The sequence below is a fragment of the Artemia sp. Qi Xiang Cuo genome, chromosome 5 (genome assembly GCF_049724085.1).
Source record: "Artemia sp. Qi Xiang Cuo chromosome 5, ASM4972408v1, whole genome shotgun sequence".
NCBI lineage: Eukaryota > Metazoa > Arthropoda > Branchiopoda > Anostraca > Artemiidae > Artemia > Artemia sp. Qi Xiang Cuo.
Window position 1 is genome coordinate 14,333,148 of NC_142798.1, and position 13,480 is coordinate 14,346,627.

Below are 13,480 nucleotides of genomic sequence, written 5' to 3' on the forward strand. Positions count from 1 at the left end.
GCATGTTTTTAACCTGCACTGGTGCAGGCCCCCACACTGGACTTAATTCAAATACCATATGGATGTTTGCAAGAAGTTATGATATAAAGATGTGGATGTCTGGTTTGCACAAGAGCGCTCAAACAGAGATGCAAAAGCAGCATCCACTTGCCATTCACACCGATTTTGCTTTGCATGTTTTTAACCTGCACTGGTGCAGGCCCCCCCACTGGACTTAATTCCTATGCTATATGGATGCTTGCAAGAAGTTGTTTTTTTTTCCTATTCCCCCAAACGAACAAAGTCATTAGCTTCTGTTCGGCCACATTAAAAAGAGCAAAAGCTCCTTCGCTTTTGTGACAAATGATTGGTTGAAGGGCATAATAGTATGATCACTTTTCTGGAGCTTTTCCCCGCTATTGTTGGAGTGCTGGAGAGCTTTGTTGACAATCAGGGGTAAAAGTACCAATGATTCGACAGTTTATGTAAAAAACAGTTTTTCTACTCCAGAAGTCCTAATTTAAAGACTTTTGGCTTGAAAAGAGTTTCAGAGTATAGGAAAAACATCTAGTAATCTAATTGTTTTATGAGAAGTTTAAGTTTTATCTACAAAGGGTATAAAACTCCGATTTTCCGAAACTAGAGCATTTTCACCTACAAATTCGACACAACAAAAAAGTTACCTGTTTTCGACGCAGTCGGAACCCAATTTGAAACGTGCGGAAATACTTGGGGATTACCTGTGGCCGGAACCTGGTGTATTCGACGCGTGTCGAAATGCATTGTTCTTGTCGTCTGTTTCTGTGATGATAATCAAATAGATAAAAGGTTTTTTTGGTTTTGATACTGCGAATGACTTACTGGCGTGGGTCTTGCAAATTATCTTATGGGACTCTGCTTAGAGTTTGGACTAGACATGAACTAGTTAGTTGAAATTAACTTTGGTGGAGGTAGTAGCATGTCCGGTTTGTACAAGAGCGCTCAAACAGAGATGCAAAAGCAGCATCTACTTGCCATTCACACCCATTTTGCTTTGCATGTTTTTAACCTGCACTGGTGCAGGCCCCCACACTGGACTTACTTCAAATACTATATGGATGCTTGCAAGAAGTTATGATGTAAAGATAAGAAATAAGAAGTTATATATATAAATATTCTAGTTTCAAATATTAATCCCCTTAATCTTAAATCTAATCCATCTATTGTGAAATGATCGTCGTCAAGCTCAATTCAACAAACTCATTTTAAACTGACAATTAAAATGAGCATACAAGAGGTTAAGAAATTTTTAAAATTTATATTGAAATACAAATTCTAATACAATTAGAGAAAAGTCAAAGAGCCAATAGGGCTCTCATAACTTTTGAAAATAAAATTATGGTTTTGATGATTTCTTAAAAGGGCCTAAGATAATCGATAAATTCTTCCGGCAATAGAAATTGTGTCTATATGGGTGAAGTTATAATATAGAAATGTAGAAGATGTGTATTATGGTGTAGAGCACAGGATAAACTTGGGCACTTCCTTCCATAAAAGTTGAATTTAGATGGGTGAAGGTGTGTTATAAATGTATATAAAATGTTTGTTATATAACCCAATCAAAAATGTTATACCCAAAGGCCTTTCAACTTATTGGGCCTTACAACTATAATGAACAAAATGGCAATCCAGAAATTTTGATCGGTTTTGGGGGAAAATAGGCGGAGGAGGGGGCCTAGTTGCCCTCCAATCTTTTTGGTCACTTAAAAAGGGCACTAGAACTTTTAGTTTCCATTCGAATGAGCCTTCTCCCAATATTCTAGGAACACTGGTTCGATATGATCACCCCTGGAAAAAAAAAAAAAAATAAAAAATAAAAAAAATAAACACGTATCCGTGATCTTTCGTCTATCGTTTTTCGTTTGTCGTTTCTGTGTTTGTGTCGTCTCTGTGTGTGTGTCAAGTCTGTGTGTGTGTCGTCTCTGTGTGTGTGTCGTCTCTGTGTGTGAGTCGTCTCTGTGTGTGTGTGTCGCCTCTGTGTGTTAGTCGTCTCTGTTTGTGTGTCGTTAAATGAAGGCTAAGGGTATTAAGATGAAACTTTGGAAAATGTTGAAGGTATCTTAAACTAAATCAATAGACACTATTAAGAATTTGCACTTTACTGAAAAAAAATTTATTTTTTTTACTTTTACAACTTTAATAAACCAAATAATATTAACATTTTTATTACTAAATATCAGTATATGTATATTAAACTGACAATGCACATTCATTTGTATTTTTTTAATAAAATACAAATTATGTTCTGGCCTTGGGAAGGCATAGGGGTTTTGTGCCCAACTTATGTTAATTTCTGCTCGTTTCGAGTTTGACTTGGTTTTTTATTCTAATTTCTGTTCGTTTTGGGTTTCATTTATTTATCGATGCTGATTTGTGGTAGTTTCACGCTTGGTAGATTATTTGATTTAATTTTTGCTCATTTTTTTGTTTAATGGAGTTCTTTACTTTTCTTTGAAAAACTTATTTTATGGAAAAAGTTTTTTTTAATTATTTTCTGTTCGTTTTATATTGACATAGTCTTTTCAGGGAAAAAGAAAATAATACTTCAAATCTTTTCGTTTTAAGACTTTATAGTTTGGCCTGCTATTTTTATGCGGGAGAAACACTTTCAGCAATTTTTAACAAAATACACCCTTTTAAAAATCTGGACACAAATAGTAGTGTATAATTTCGTTTCATACCTCCTCTAGTTGACCTGAAATGGAAAACTTGATACCATTTGCAAAAAAATCTGCTTACTTTCTTTGATAGCTTGGATACACTTATGCTATTTTGACTTGGTTAAATTTTAAGAGCAGAAGTAGCACCGAAAGTTTGAACATAATACCCTCAGTCCTTCTTGGGATACTGCTGAGATGCCTTATTGGGAATTAGCATCAGCACAATGTAGTTTGATTTAATATTAAGGCAACATTTAGTTTTTAAACATAATGGCAAATGAGTGGGTAGGCGTGGGAGGGGGACTATTTGAACCCCAATCACTATCGACTATTAAAAAAGTTTTCAGCCCTTTTTATTTCCAACCATATGACCTCTTCTCGAAGTTCCTATGATAGTTCCTTTGACACTATGTGCCCTGGTCTAAACAACAACAAGAACAAAAATCATACATTATACCCACATTAATCTTTACTATAAAAATTTCAAGCCTTCCCATCACTTTCGACTATTAAAAAGGGCACTAGGCCTTTCGATTTCTATTCGAATAAGCCCTTTTTGAGTTTCTGCGACAACGCTCTCTATAAACACCTTATATGCCCCCAGTGCATAAATTACAACCCTTAAGGGCTGTGAGGATGGTTGTCATCCTCTAAGACATAAATACAGAACTTTCAACTAAGTTAAACAAAACAGCCATCTCAAAATTAATATTGAATGTGTTTGGGAAAATGGTGGGCGTAAGAGGGGAGTTTGTCGCTCTCCCATCACTTTCAACTATTAAAAAAGGCACTAGCCCTTTCAATTTCCAATCAAATGAGCCCTTTTGAAGTTTCTACGACAACGCTTTCAATAAAAAAATGATATGCCCCCAGGGCATAGCTTACAACCCTTGCCCTGAGGGCTGGGAGGTTGTCATTCTCAAACACCTAATTTCCAGAACTTTCTACTACGTTGAACAAAATGGCTATCTGAAAATTTTGATTGGATGTGTTTGAGGGAATGGTGGGCGTGAGAGGGTGATTAGTTACCCTCCAATCACTTTCGACTATTAAAAAGGGCACTAGCCCTCTCAATTTCCAATTGAATGAACCCCTTTTGAAGTTTTTACAACAACTCCATCTATAAAAACCTTATATGCCCCTAGGGCATAACTTATAACCTTTGCCCTGGGGCCTCAGGGGGGTTTGTCATCCTTAAATACATAATGTCCAGAACTTGAACAAAATGCCTATCCCTAAACTTTGATTGAATGTGTTTGAGGAAATGGTAGGCGTGAGAGGGGGGTCAATTACTCTCCACTCACTTCCGAATATTAAAAAGGGCAATTTCAATTTCCAAACAAATGAGGCTTTTTTGAAATTTGTACAACAACTTTTTATATAAACCTTATATGTCCCCAGGGCATAGCTTACAACCCTTGCACTGGGGGCTCTGAGGGGGTTATACTCCTAAAAGACCTAATGTCCAGAACTTTCGACTACGTTGAACAAAATGATTATCTCAAAAGTTTGATTGGATATGTTTGGGGGAATGGTGGGCGTGAGAGGGGGTTAGTTCCCCTTCAATCACTTTCCACTATTAAAAGGGCACAAGCCCTTTCAATTTCCAATTGAAAGAGCCCTTTTTGATGTTTTTACAACATGGCTTTCTATAAAAACCTTACATGCCCCCAGAGAATAACTTACAACCCTTGCCCTGAGGGTTGTGGGGGGGGGGGAGGGGTTGTAAGCCTTAAAGACCTTTTTTCCAAAACTTTCAACTACGTTGAATAAAATAGCTATCTAAAAATTTTGATTGGATGTATTTGAGGAAAAGGTGGGCGTGAGAGAGGGATTAGTTGCCCTCAAATCACTTTCGATAATTAAAAAGGGCACCAGCCCTTTGAATTTCCAATCGAAAGAGCTCTTTTTCAAGTTTCTATGACAAAAATTTCAATAAGAACCTATATGCCCCCAGGGCATAACTTATAACCCTTGCCCCGAAGACTGTGGTGGGAGTGTCCAGCTCAAATGTATCATTTCCTGAACTTTAAACTGCGTGAAACAAAATGGCTATCTCAAAATTTTGATTGGATGTGTTTGGGGAAAAGGAGGGCGTGAGAGGTTAGTTGCCCTCAAATCTCTTTTGACTATTAAAAAGGGCACTAGCCCTTTGAATTTCCAATCGAATGAGCCCTTTTTCAAGTTTCTACGACAAAGATTTCAATAAAGACCTTATATGTCCCCAGGGCATAACTTACAACCTTTGCCCTGAAGACTGTGGGGTGAGTGTCCTGCTCAAAAGGTATAATTTCCTGAACTTTAAACTGTGTGAAAAAAATGGCTATCTCAAAATTTTTATTGGATGTGTTTAGGGAAATGGTGGGTGTGGAAGGGGTGTTAGTTGCCTTCTAATCACTTTCTACTATTAAAAAAGGCACTAGGCATTTCAATTTCCAATCAAATGAGCCCTTTTTGAAGTTTCTACGACAACGCGTTCTATAAAAAACCTTATATGCCCCCAGGGCATAACTTACAATTGTTGCCTTTAGGGCTCTGGGGGAGTGTCCTTCTCAAAAACTTCTATCTGAAGATCAACTACGCTGAACAAAATAGCGATTTCAAAATGTTGATTGGATATATTTGGGGACAAGGTGGGCGTAAGAGGGGGGTTAGTTGCCCTCAAATCACTTTCGACTATTAAAAAGGGCACAAGACCTTTGAATTTACAATCGAATGAGCCCTTTTTGAAGTTTCTACAACAAAGATTTCAATACAAACTTTATATGCCCCCAGGGCATAACTTATAACCCTTGCCCTGAAGACTTTGGGGGAGTGTCCTGCTCAAAGGCATAATTTCCTGAACTATAAACTGCGTGGAACAAAATGGCTATCTCAAAATTTTGATTGGATGTGTTTGGGGAAATGGTGGGCGTGGAAGGGGTGTTAATTGCCTTCCAATCACTTTCGACTATTAATAAGGACACTAGCCATTTGAATTTCCAATCAAATGAGCCCTTTTTGAAGTTTCTACGACAACACGTTCTATAAGAACCTTATATACCCCCAGTGCATAACTTACAACCCTTGCCCAGAGGTCTGTGGAGGGGGGGGGGGGTGTCATTTTCAAAGACCTAATTTCCATAACTTAAAACTACGTTGAATAAAATGGCTATCTCAAAATTTTGATTAGATGTGTTTGGGGAAAAGGTGGGCGTGAGAGGGGGGTTAGTTGCCGTCCAATCACTTTTGACTATTAAAAAGGGCACTAGCCCTTTGAATTTCCAATTGAATATGCCCTTTTTGAAGGTTCTACAACAACTTCTTTGATACGAAGTGCCCTACTCAAAAGGAATAAAAATAATAAATAATACATTGTGCCAACATTGTTTTTATATTCCCCCAGGGCATAACTTAAAACCTTTGCCCTAAGGGTTGTGGGGGAGTGTTCTCCTCAAAATATATTTTCTATCTGGAAATCAACTACGCTGAACAAAAAGGATATCTCAAATTTTTTATGGGGGGTGTTGGGGGTAAAGATGGGCGGGGGGGAGGGGGGCTAGTTGCCCTCCAATCACTTTCGACTATTAAAAAGGGCACTAGCCACTCCAATTTCCAATCGAATGAGCCCTTTTCGAAGTTTCTACAACAACTCCTTCGATATGAGGTGCCGTGGTATGGAAACTAAAGAAAAATAAATAAATAATACATTGTGCCAACATTGTTCTTTACTTAGGCAGCGCGATTGCGCTGCCTATGATGGGGTAGCAAAGTAAACACATTACGTGTACCAAGGCTATCAAAATAGCATATTTGCAAAACCTGGGTTTGGGGATCCATCTGAGACTTCCAGAGAGTATTGGGGGAGGGCAAAGACAAAAGGGCTTTGAGAAATTCTGAACTTCAGAAAATTTAGAGATGGTAACCTCACTTTTATTTGTGGCTATTTCTGTCAAGTTTAGCTTGATTATTCATTTAAATTTCTGTTAAACCTATATATGATAAATCTTCAGAGAAAAATTCAACAAAAATGGTAAAAGGCAGCAATACATCTAACATTTAAAGAAAAAAAAGACAGAAGATGACTAGATATAAGAATATAAAACAAAATGAATAAAAAAGAGTCTATGATAACTGCAACTTCTCCAAAAGATACAATTCTATGAACTTTCTTTGTCCATTGTAGTATCTGTGATTGTTAAGTTTTTTATTATTGTTCTGGTTAATTTCTGTTTGTTTAAGATATATGTTCATTCATAGCAACTTCTTTTCATTTTAAGTTTGACATTTTTCTTTTCTTTGAAAAACCTCTTTTTTAGTATTTTTTTTTTAACTAATAAAAGGGACAATCCAAATAAATCAAGGCTATTTATGATGAATTTTCCAAAAAAAAATTCAAGAAAAGCGGTGAATGGCAGCAATACATGTAAAATTCAAGTGAAAAAAGAAACGCAAAAGAAGATGATACTAGATATACGAATATAAAGTAAAATTAATAAATATGAATCTATGGTAACATTTAACTATTAATATACTATAAAAAAAAGTAACAAGAACATTATAAGAAAATCACTAAAACAAATGAAAACATTACATGTCAATAAATTGCTGATGTTTATTACACAGCTCGTTTACTATTTTTTCTTCAATTTCTTCCTCTTCTCTGGCAGTGATTTCATTTACCGACAAACAATCCACAAGGACAACCTTATGTCGTCTAGTCTGTAACATATTACCAATAACAATTTTATGACTATAATTTTTTATAGCAGCTTTACATTTATCAATTAAACGGCTAACGTCGGTTTCTAGTTTGAACGAAACAACATAGGCGTCTGGAGCCCACAGATTTACAAGTGGTTTCAACATCTTAGGAACAATCTCTAGGGTTATTGTGGGAGGACCACCAGAAGATTCAATTTTGTGAACTGGCATCAGCTCTGTAGGGAGATAAAAATCAGATACAGCAGCAGCTAAATACAGAAGAGCATCTTTCCCAAACACACTTAGACACTGAGAAACCTCTCTTAACAACCACAAGTAATCTGACAGTGTTGTAAATGTTAAATAATGAAGTTTATTCTCACCTTTTGCTTTACTGTATCCTGTCAATACATTCTTGACAACTTCAAGTTTTTCTTTTTTGACACAAATCAAGTCAGATTTCTCTTCAAGTGTGTCAAGCAAAGACAGAGTAGAAAAATGTCTAGCAAATGGTTCCAAGGTTTTTGGCCTATACATAAACACAACAGCATAACCATGCTTTAAAAAATATTCAGCTGAGATTGATCCTCTAGTTCCAGCACTAAAATTATCCACAAATCTAACTGTGTTTCTTTCAAGAGGAACTATGGTCCCTCCAGACGTGACAAGAGCAATTCTTGAGTTTCTGTGTTTATGTTCAGTAGTAAAGCTTTTAAGACTCTCAAGCTGTACAACAGCTTCTTTTGATGGAGCATTTTTAAGAAAGAAATCTTCCCAGAACTTGAGCATCTCATGAATTTCCGATTCCATTGCTAAACAGCTAGAAAAAGAAGACAAAATTAGATATAATTGGGGACAAAAGTAGTTTTTTGGCAACATGACCAAAACTTGTTTAAATAATGTTCAAAAACAGCCCACCGTTTTGTTACACTTTAGACTCACCTTAAATAAACAGGAATTTAGTTTTTTTTAATGAATGCATAAATAAACCTAAATTTTCCCAAAAATAAACACAATTTTGGTTCAAATCTACCTATTTTCCCCATCCATAATACTGGTTTACCATTGGCTAAGTAAGCTTATCAAGCTATTTTACATAAAATATGTAAAACGATACATTTTATTCTAACTGGTGGATTATTTTTAGCTGGCAATTCACAAATTTTACATTTTTACATTACATAGCATATGCTACAAAATGGCAATGGCCTAATTAGCCACTAAATAACCGCGCAAAGAAGATGTACAATGCAAGAAAATTTGAAAACAAACAAATGATAAGAAAATATAGTAAACCACCTTTTGTTACCATATCCAGTTGTCTTTTAGTTTTTTTTTTTTGTTTTTTTTTAATAACATTATGTTACTTTTACTTGAACTGGTTGTTTAAATGTTTAAAAACTGTTAAACTAATCCACCTCGATAAATAAAAGTTCAAATAGGGATAAAATCCTTTTAATAGACAGTGATGATAGAAATTCACAAAAATACCAGATATTTCGGTCACATATACAGTGACCGTCATCAGTAGTAAGACATCAGAGTTTTACTACTGATGACGGTCACTGTATATGTGACCGAAATATCTGGTATTTTTGTGAATTTCTATCATCACTGTCTATTAAAAGGATTTTATCCCTATTTGAACTTTTATTTATCGTCATGGAAAGGCAGTGTGGTCTCCGAAATTATCTAATCCACCTCTTTTCCTGTTCAACTAAATATAAAGTTTGAGAATCAGAACAATAACTTTTGTGTAAAACCATCCAGAACCAATTTCATTTGATATAGAAAAAAATAAAAAAATTCCTAAAATTATCCAAAATTTTGATTACTTTTGGAAGATTATAGGTTACAAAAGTAAAACCATTAAGAAACTATAATCCTTATTAACCTTATCTAATTGGCTGTATTATACATTGTGCTTTTGAGTATACTACGTTCAAGTACAGTATGGAAAAAGGCAAATTGCTTTTAGATATGATTATTTAGCAGCCCATTTGGTGACTTGTTTTTAAGTTGATTTTAATTATTAGAAAAAACACTGAGTTTCTAATAATTAAGTCAGATTAATTTGAAAAGATGCCACTAGGGAGTTTCTCTGATTGCAATAGCAGAATCAGCAAGACTAATCAGGTTTGTTTAAAACCCTAGCCAAAGCATCAAAAGATGATTTTTTTTTGCATTGCAAAAATTTATCTTATACGTTCCATTATCTTTTTCTTTTTTCTTAATCCAGGCACTTCTTTCCATTAATAATTAGTGGACTCTGTAGACATAAAAACAGATAAAGTTGGTGACTTTGATAAACTTTTGGAGTCAAAATAGTAAAACATCACAGTAAAAAAACAGGGTCCCAGACCCCACCACCTAGAAAAAATCATTAAGTTTTAATTAAATTAAATTTAATTAAAACAATATTTCAAAAAAGGAGCAGTGCTTGTTTTACAAAATTTAAAACATAAACGGTCTGATGTTTTGGACAGAAAAATTACTTGGAATTGAAGATGATGAGATTAGGACACATCTTAAAATGTTACTATTATAAACAATTTTGGAACAAGCCATTTTTACCTGCATCTTCAGAAATACCCTGCAGTATCTGAAGTGTTCTAATTTTTAGTATTCCTTGCACAAAGATCATGGGTAGTGAAATGGTCAATTAATTGTCATATTTTGGTAAAATCATTAGCCTATATACAAAAAAGTAATGGTTTGGGGGTACTTCATTATAGATATAGGTGTCTTTTTTATTTTAATTTAAATAGCTCAAATGCTTTTACTCTTTTCTAAAAAATTCAGAGGTAAAATTGTGGTATAACAGCTTTCCACTATCCCAGAAAATGATTGGATGAGGTAAATTAACCTTTCAGGACTGGATCTTCCAGCCCAAATTTGAGCAGGAAAAGTTTTTCCCTGTGAGCTTAAAGAGAAAAATTCTATATGATGTTAAAGAAGTCTTATTCAATCCAGGGATGGATCTAGAGCAAAATCTTGGGCAATGTGAAAAGGTCTCCAACTAGCAAAATGTGGGGGGGGGCAATGTGACAAGGGTGCCAATAATTGTCAAATTTATTTTTTTTTTAAAAACGAGTGAAAACAGAAAAAAAAACAAGGAATAGAAATTCTTACTTTATATAATTTAACATGTTTTGATCAGATTACCATGGTTCCTTCCATTGTTGTCTACATTTTCAAATCACTTCAAATAATATTTAGATTAATATTGTAAACAATCCCTTACCAAACTAGATTGCACCAAGTTAAAAGAGCTCTCAACTCAAAAACAATTATGCTACAGGGGCAGATCCAGGGAGGGCCAAGGGGAAACTCTCCCCCTTCCCTCTGGCATAGGTAAACAGTTATATCATTACATTTCTGTGACTTGAGTGCAAGATAAATGCATTTTTGAAAGGATTTGATGACACTTGATCTGCCTGCTATAGAGGATTTTCCAGAGAGCTGTCTTTAGAGTATTGAGTGTTTGATGCTTGTCATCCTGTAAATTGTCAAGGCTTCAAAAAGTGTTGGCGTCAAAACCTGTTTCTTTTTAAGTGACTAAGGAAATTTCTTGAATTGACTGCAAAAATAGACAAACCTTAGAGTTAGGTGCAGTTCTAGAAGGTTTTAAACAGTAAGCCTATAGAATTTTGAATAATATTATCCAGTTGTGATGTCAAAGCAAAGACAGCCATCTATTCTAAACAACATTTTAGGTTAGAAAGCTAGGCAAGTGCATTTTCAAAAGCTAGTGCTATATCACACATGTGAAATGCACTGGATTCAAAAGACATGATTCTTTAACACAGTTTATGGTAGAGCTTCCTAAATTCATAGAAGCTCTAAAGATCATTACCAGCTGGGCAGAATGTACAACTGTAACAAATGCAAAATTCTTATTGACTGCTGCCACATCCTCTAATCTGATAGTAACCATTTACACTCTTTGTAACCTATATAGACTGATTTAACTACTCAGTCAACTTTTTCAGAAGAAGCTGTGTTGGATCTGTCTTATAGAAAGCCATGCTAAGGACCTTCTTACCTAGCTGGATGTCAAGCCTTGGGAAAGTGAAAGCAAGTTAAAAAAAAAACAGTTGACAAAATACAGTAACTAAAGTAGCAACCAAAGTATGCTTAGAAATAACCATCCTAGGGATAGCAAAAAGTAAACAAACTGGAATAATGTCCTATTCAGTTCAAACAATGAATATATAGATGGGCATTTTTTATTCCCCTGTTGAACATGATTATTCAAGATTTAGAAAGGTGATAATATGGAAGATTTGTTGACTTTGTCTGAGAGAAAGCAATGCTGGCACAAGTAGAATAGGCCTACCTGAAATATTAGAAAATTTTAATAGAAACACAGCTGTAATGCTGATATTTTCTCAGATATTTCAGGGCTCTAGCAGATCCTCAAGACCCTACCTGTCAGTATGACATCTGTTGAATGAAGTTTTTCTACTGTTAGAAGGTTGAAAATATGGCATAGAAATAAAAAAAAATAGAGGAAAGCCTTGCCAGACTTGCCCTTTTTCATGTTACCTGTCATATTGTCATAAGGCTATATGCCTAGAGTCCTGTTGATAGATTTGCTAGGCCTAATAGTAGAAACAGAAGGCAAAAATTTGCTTTATAATATTAACAGTCTTTATCTAGGCTAAATAGGCTGGTAAAGTTCTACAAAATCATATTATTGAGTTAGGAAAAAAGTGAATACACCATTCAATGCCTTTTTTTATGCTGATTACAAATATAATACGCATTTCTATTAGAAATGAGTTTCAGCCCCCCCCCCCTATATAGGCCAATTCAGGGTTAGGTTAGGTATAGCTTATATAGGGGGGGGGGCTGAAACAATTCCAATAGAAATGCTTATTATATTTGTAATCAGCATAAAAAAAGGCATCGAATGGTGTATTCACTTTATTCCTAACTCAATAATATGATTTCGTAGAACTTTACAAATAGGCCTTATAATTTTGGGGGTAAATTTACAAAACTGACAGTTGTTCCTAAAAACCTGCTACCACCATATGACCATACACAATAATGAATAAATAATTGTCAGGACTATATACAGGATTGTTGATTATGAATGGGACTATGTGGGGGAAGGGGTGAATTATGAAAGATCAACCATGATAGGCTACTTGGAAGTGGCATAAAATACAAAACCTAATGATAGGACAAGTCTATTCCTATAACTTTTATTATATTGAGAAATTTTCTCTACAGCATTGGAAACTGGACTGATATTTTCCTAAGCATTTTCCTCTCAGAAGTGGCCAACTACTGTACAGCCTACTTACACCAGCATAGGCTAACTCATGAGTTTGATCTTTAAGAATTTTGCTTGTTCGCGGTCAATAATTGAAAACAAACATTATTGGCTGAAAGCTGATTTCCTTTTCTTAATGGAGCAGCTTTCGGTTATTCTGACCAGCGATGTTTTCCTTATTAATGTTTTTTTGTAAATATTAATATTTATAAAAATATATGCATAAGTTTATGTGTGTTAACACCTCATCATATTGACTTTAGGAAGAATATGCATTGGCGATAAATATCTGGAAAGTACAAACTAAAAAGGATAAATACTAACAAGCCAGAATTGTTTTGTCATCATGGCAAATGTGTGAGGGTCGAAAAAACGAAGCTGCCAAATAAATCCAGAGGAAGAAGTCGGAGAAACTGAATAAGGACAGACTAAAATTAGGACCACACGAATAAGCACCACACGAATCTACAATATGCTGATGATCTGGTGCTATGGTCATCTGGCAACACCTTTCAGATAGCACAGTCAAATCTGCAAAAGTCACTTTTCCAGTTTGAAAAATTCTCTCAACATTCAGATTTACCCATTGCACCCACCAAGTCAAAAATAATCCAATTTCACAGGAAGTGAAACCATGTTAATGCAAAACTAACTCTAAATAAAAACAACTATTCCAGAAGATAATAATATTAATTACCTAGGTCTCATGCTTGACCAAAAACTTAATTTCCACCTCCACATTTCAAACACAATAAAAAAATGTTATAGAAAAGCAAATATACTAAAAAGACTTCTTTCCACACCTTGGGGTTGTAAGGAGAAAACCTTACTCCAG

The 13,480-nt window shown here is 35.0% G+C and overlaps 1 protein-coding gene across 4 annotated transcripts; it reads right to left on the bottom strand.

Moving 5' to 3' along the window:
- Positions 1-7,159: 7,159 nt before the first annotated feature.
- Ppcs (phosphopantothenoylcysteine synthetase) lies at positions 7,160-12,903 on the bottom strand. Of its 4 annotated transcripts, none has more exons than XM_089088746.1 (2): positions 12,890-12,903; positions 7,160-8,181 (listed from the first exon to the last, which is right to left on the bottom strand). In XM_089088746.1, exons 1-2 carry the CDS (start codon positions 12,895-12,897, stop codon positions 7,248-7,250), a joined length of 942 nt encoding a protein of 313 aa, XP_088944872.1. In that variant the 5' UTR covers positions 12,898-12,903; the 3' UTR covers positions 7,160-7,247. The 4 variants fall into 4 exon arrangements, with proteins under 4 accessions (XP_088944872.1, XP_088944871.1, XP_088944875.1 ...); XM_089088745.1 differs by lacking the exon at positions 12,890-12,903 and adding an exon at positions 12,677-12,797; XM_089088749.1 differs by lacking the exon at positions 12,890-12,903 and adding an exon at positions 12,750-12,768.
- Between the last annotated feature and the right edge of the window lie 577 nt (positions 12,904-13,480).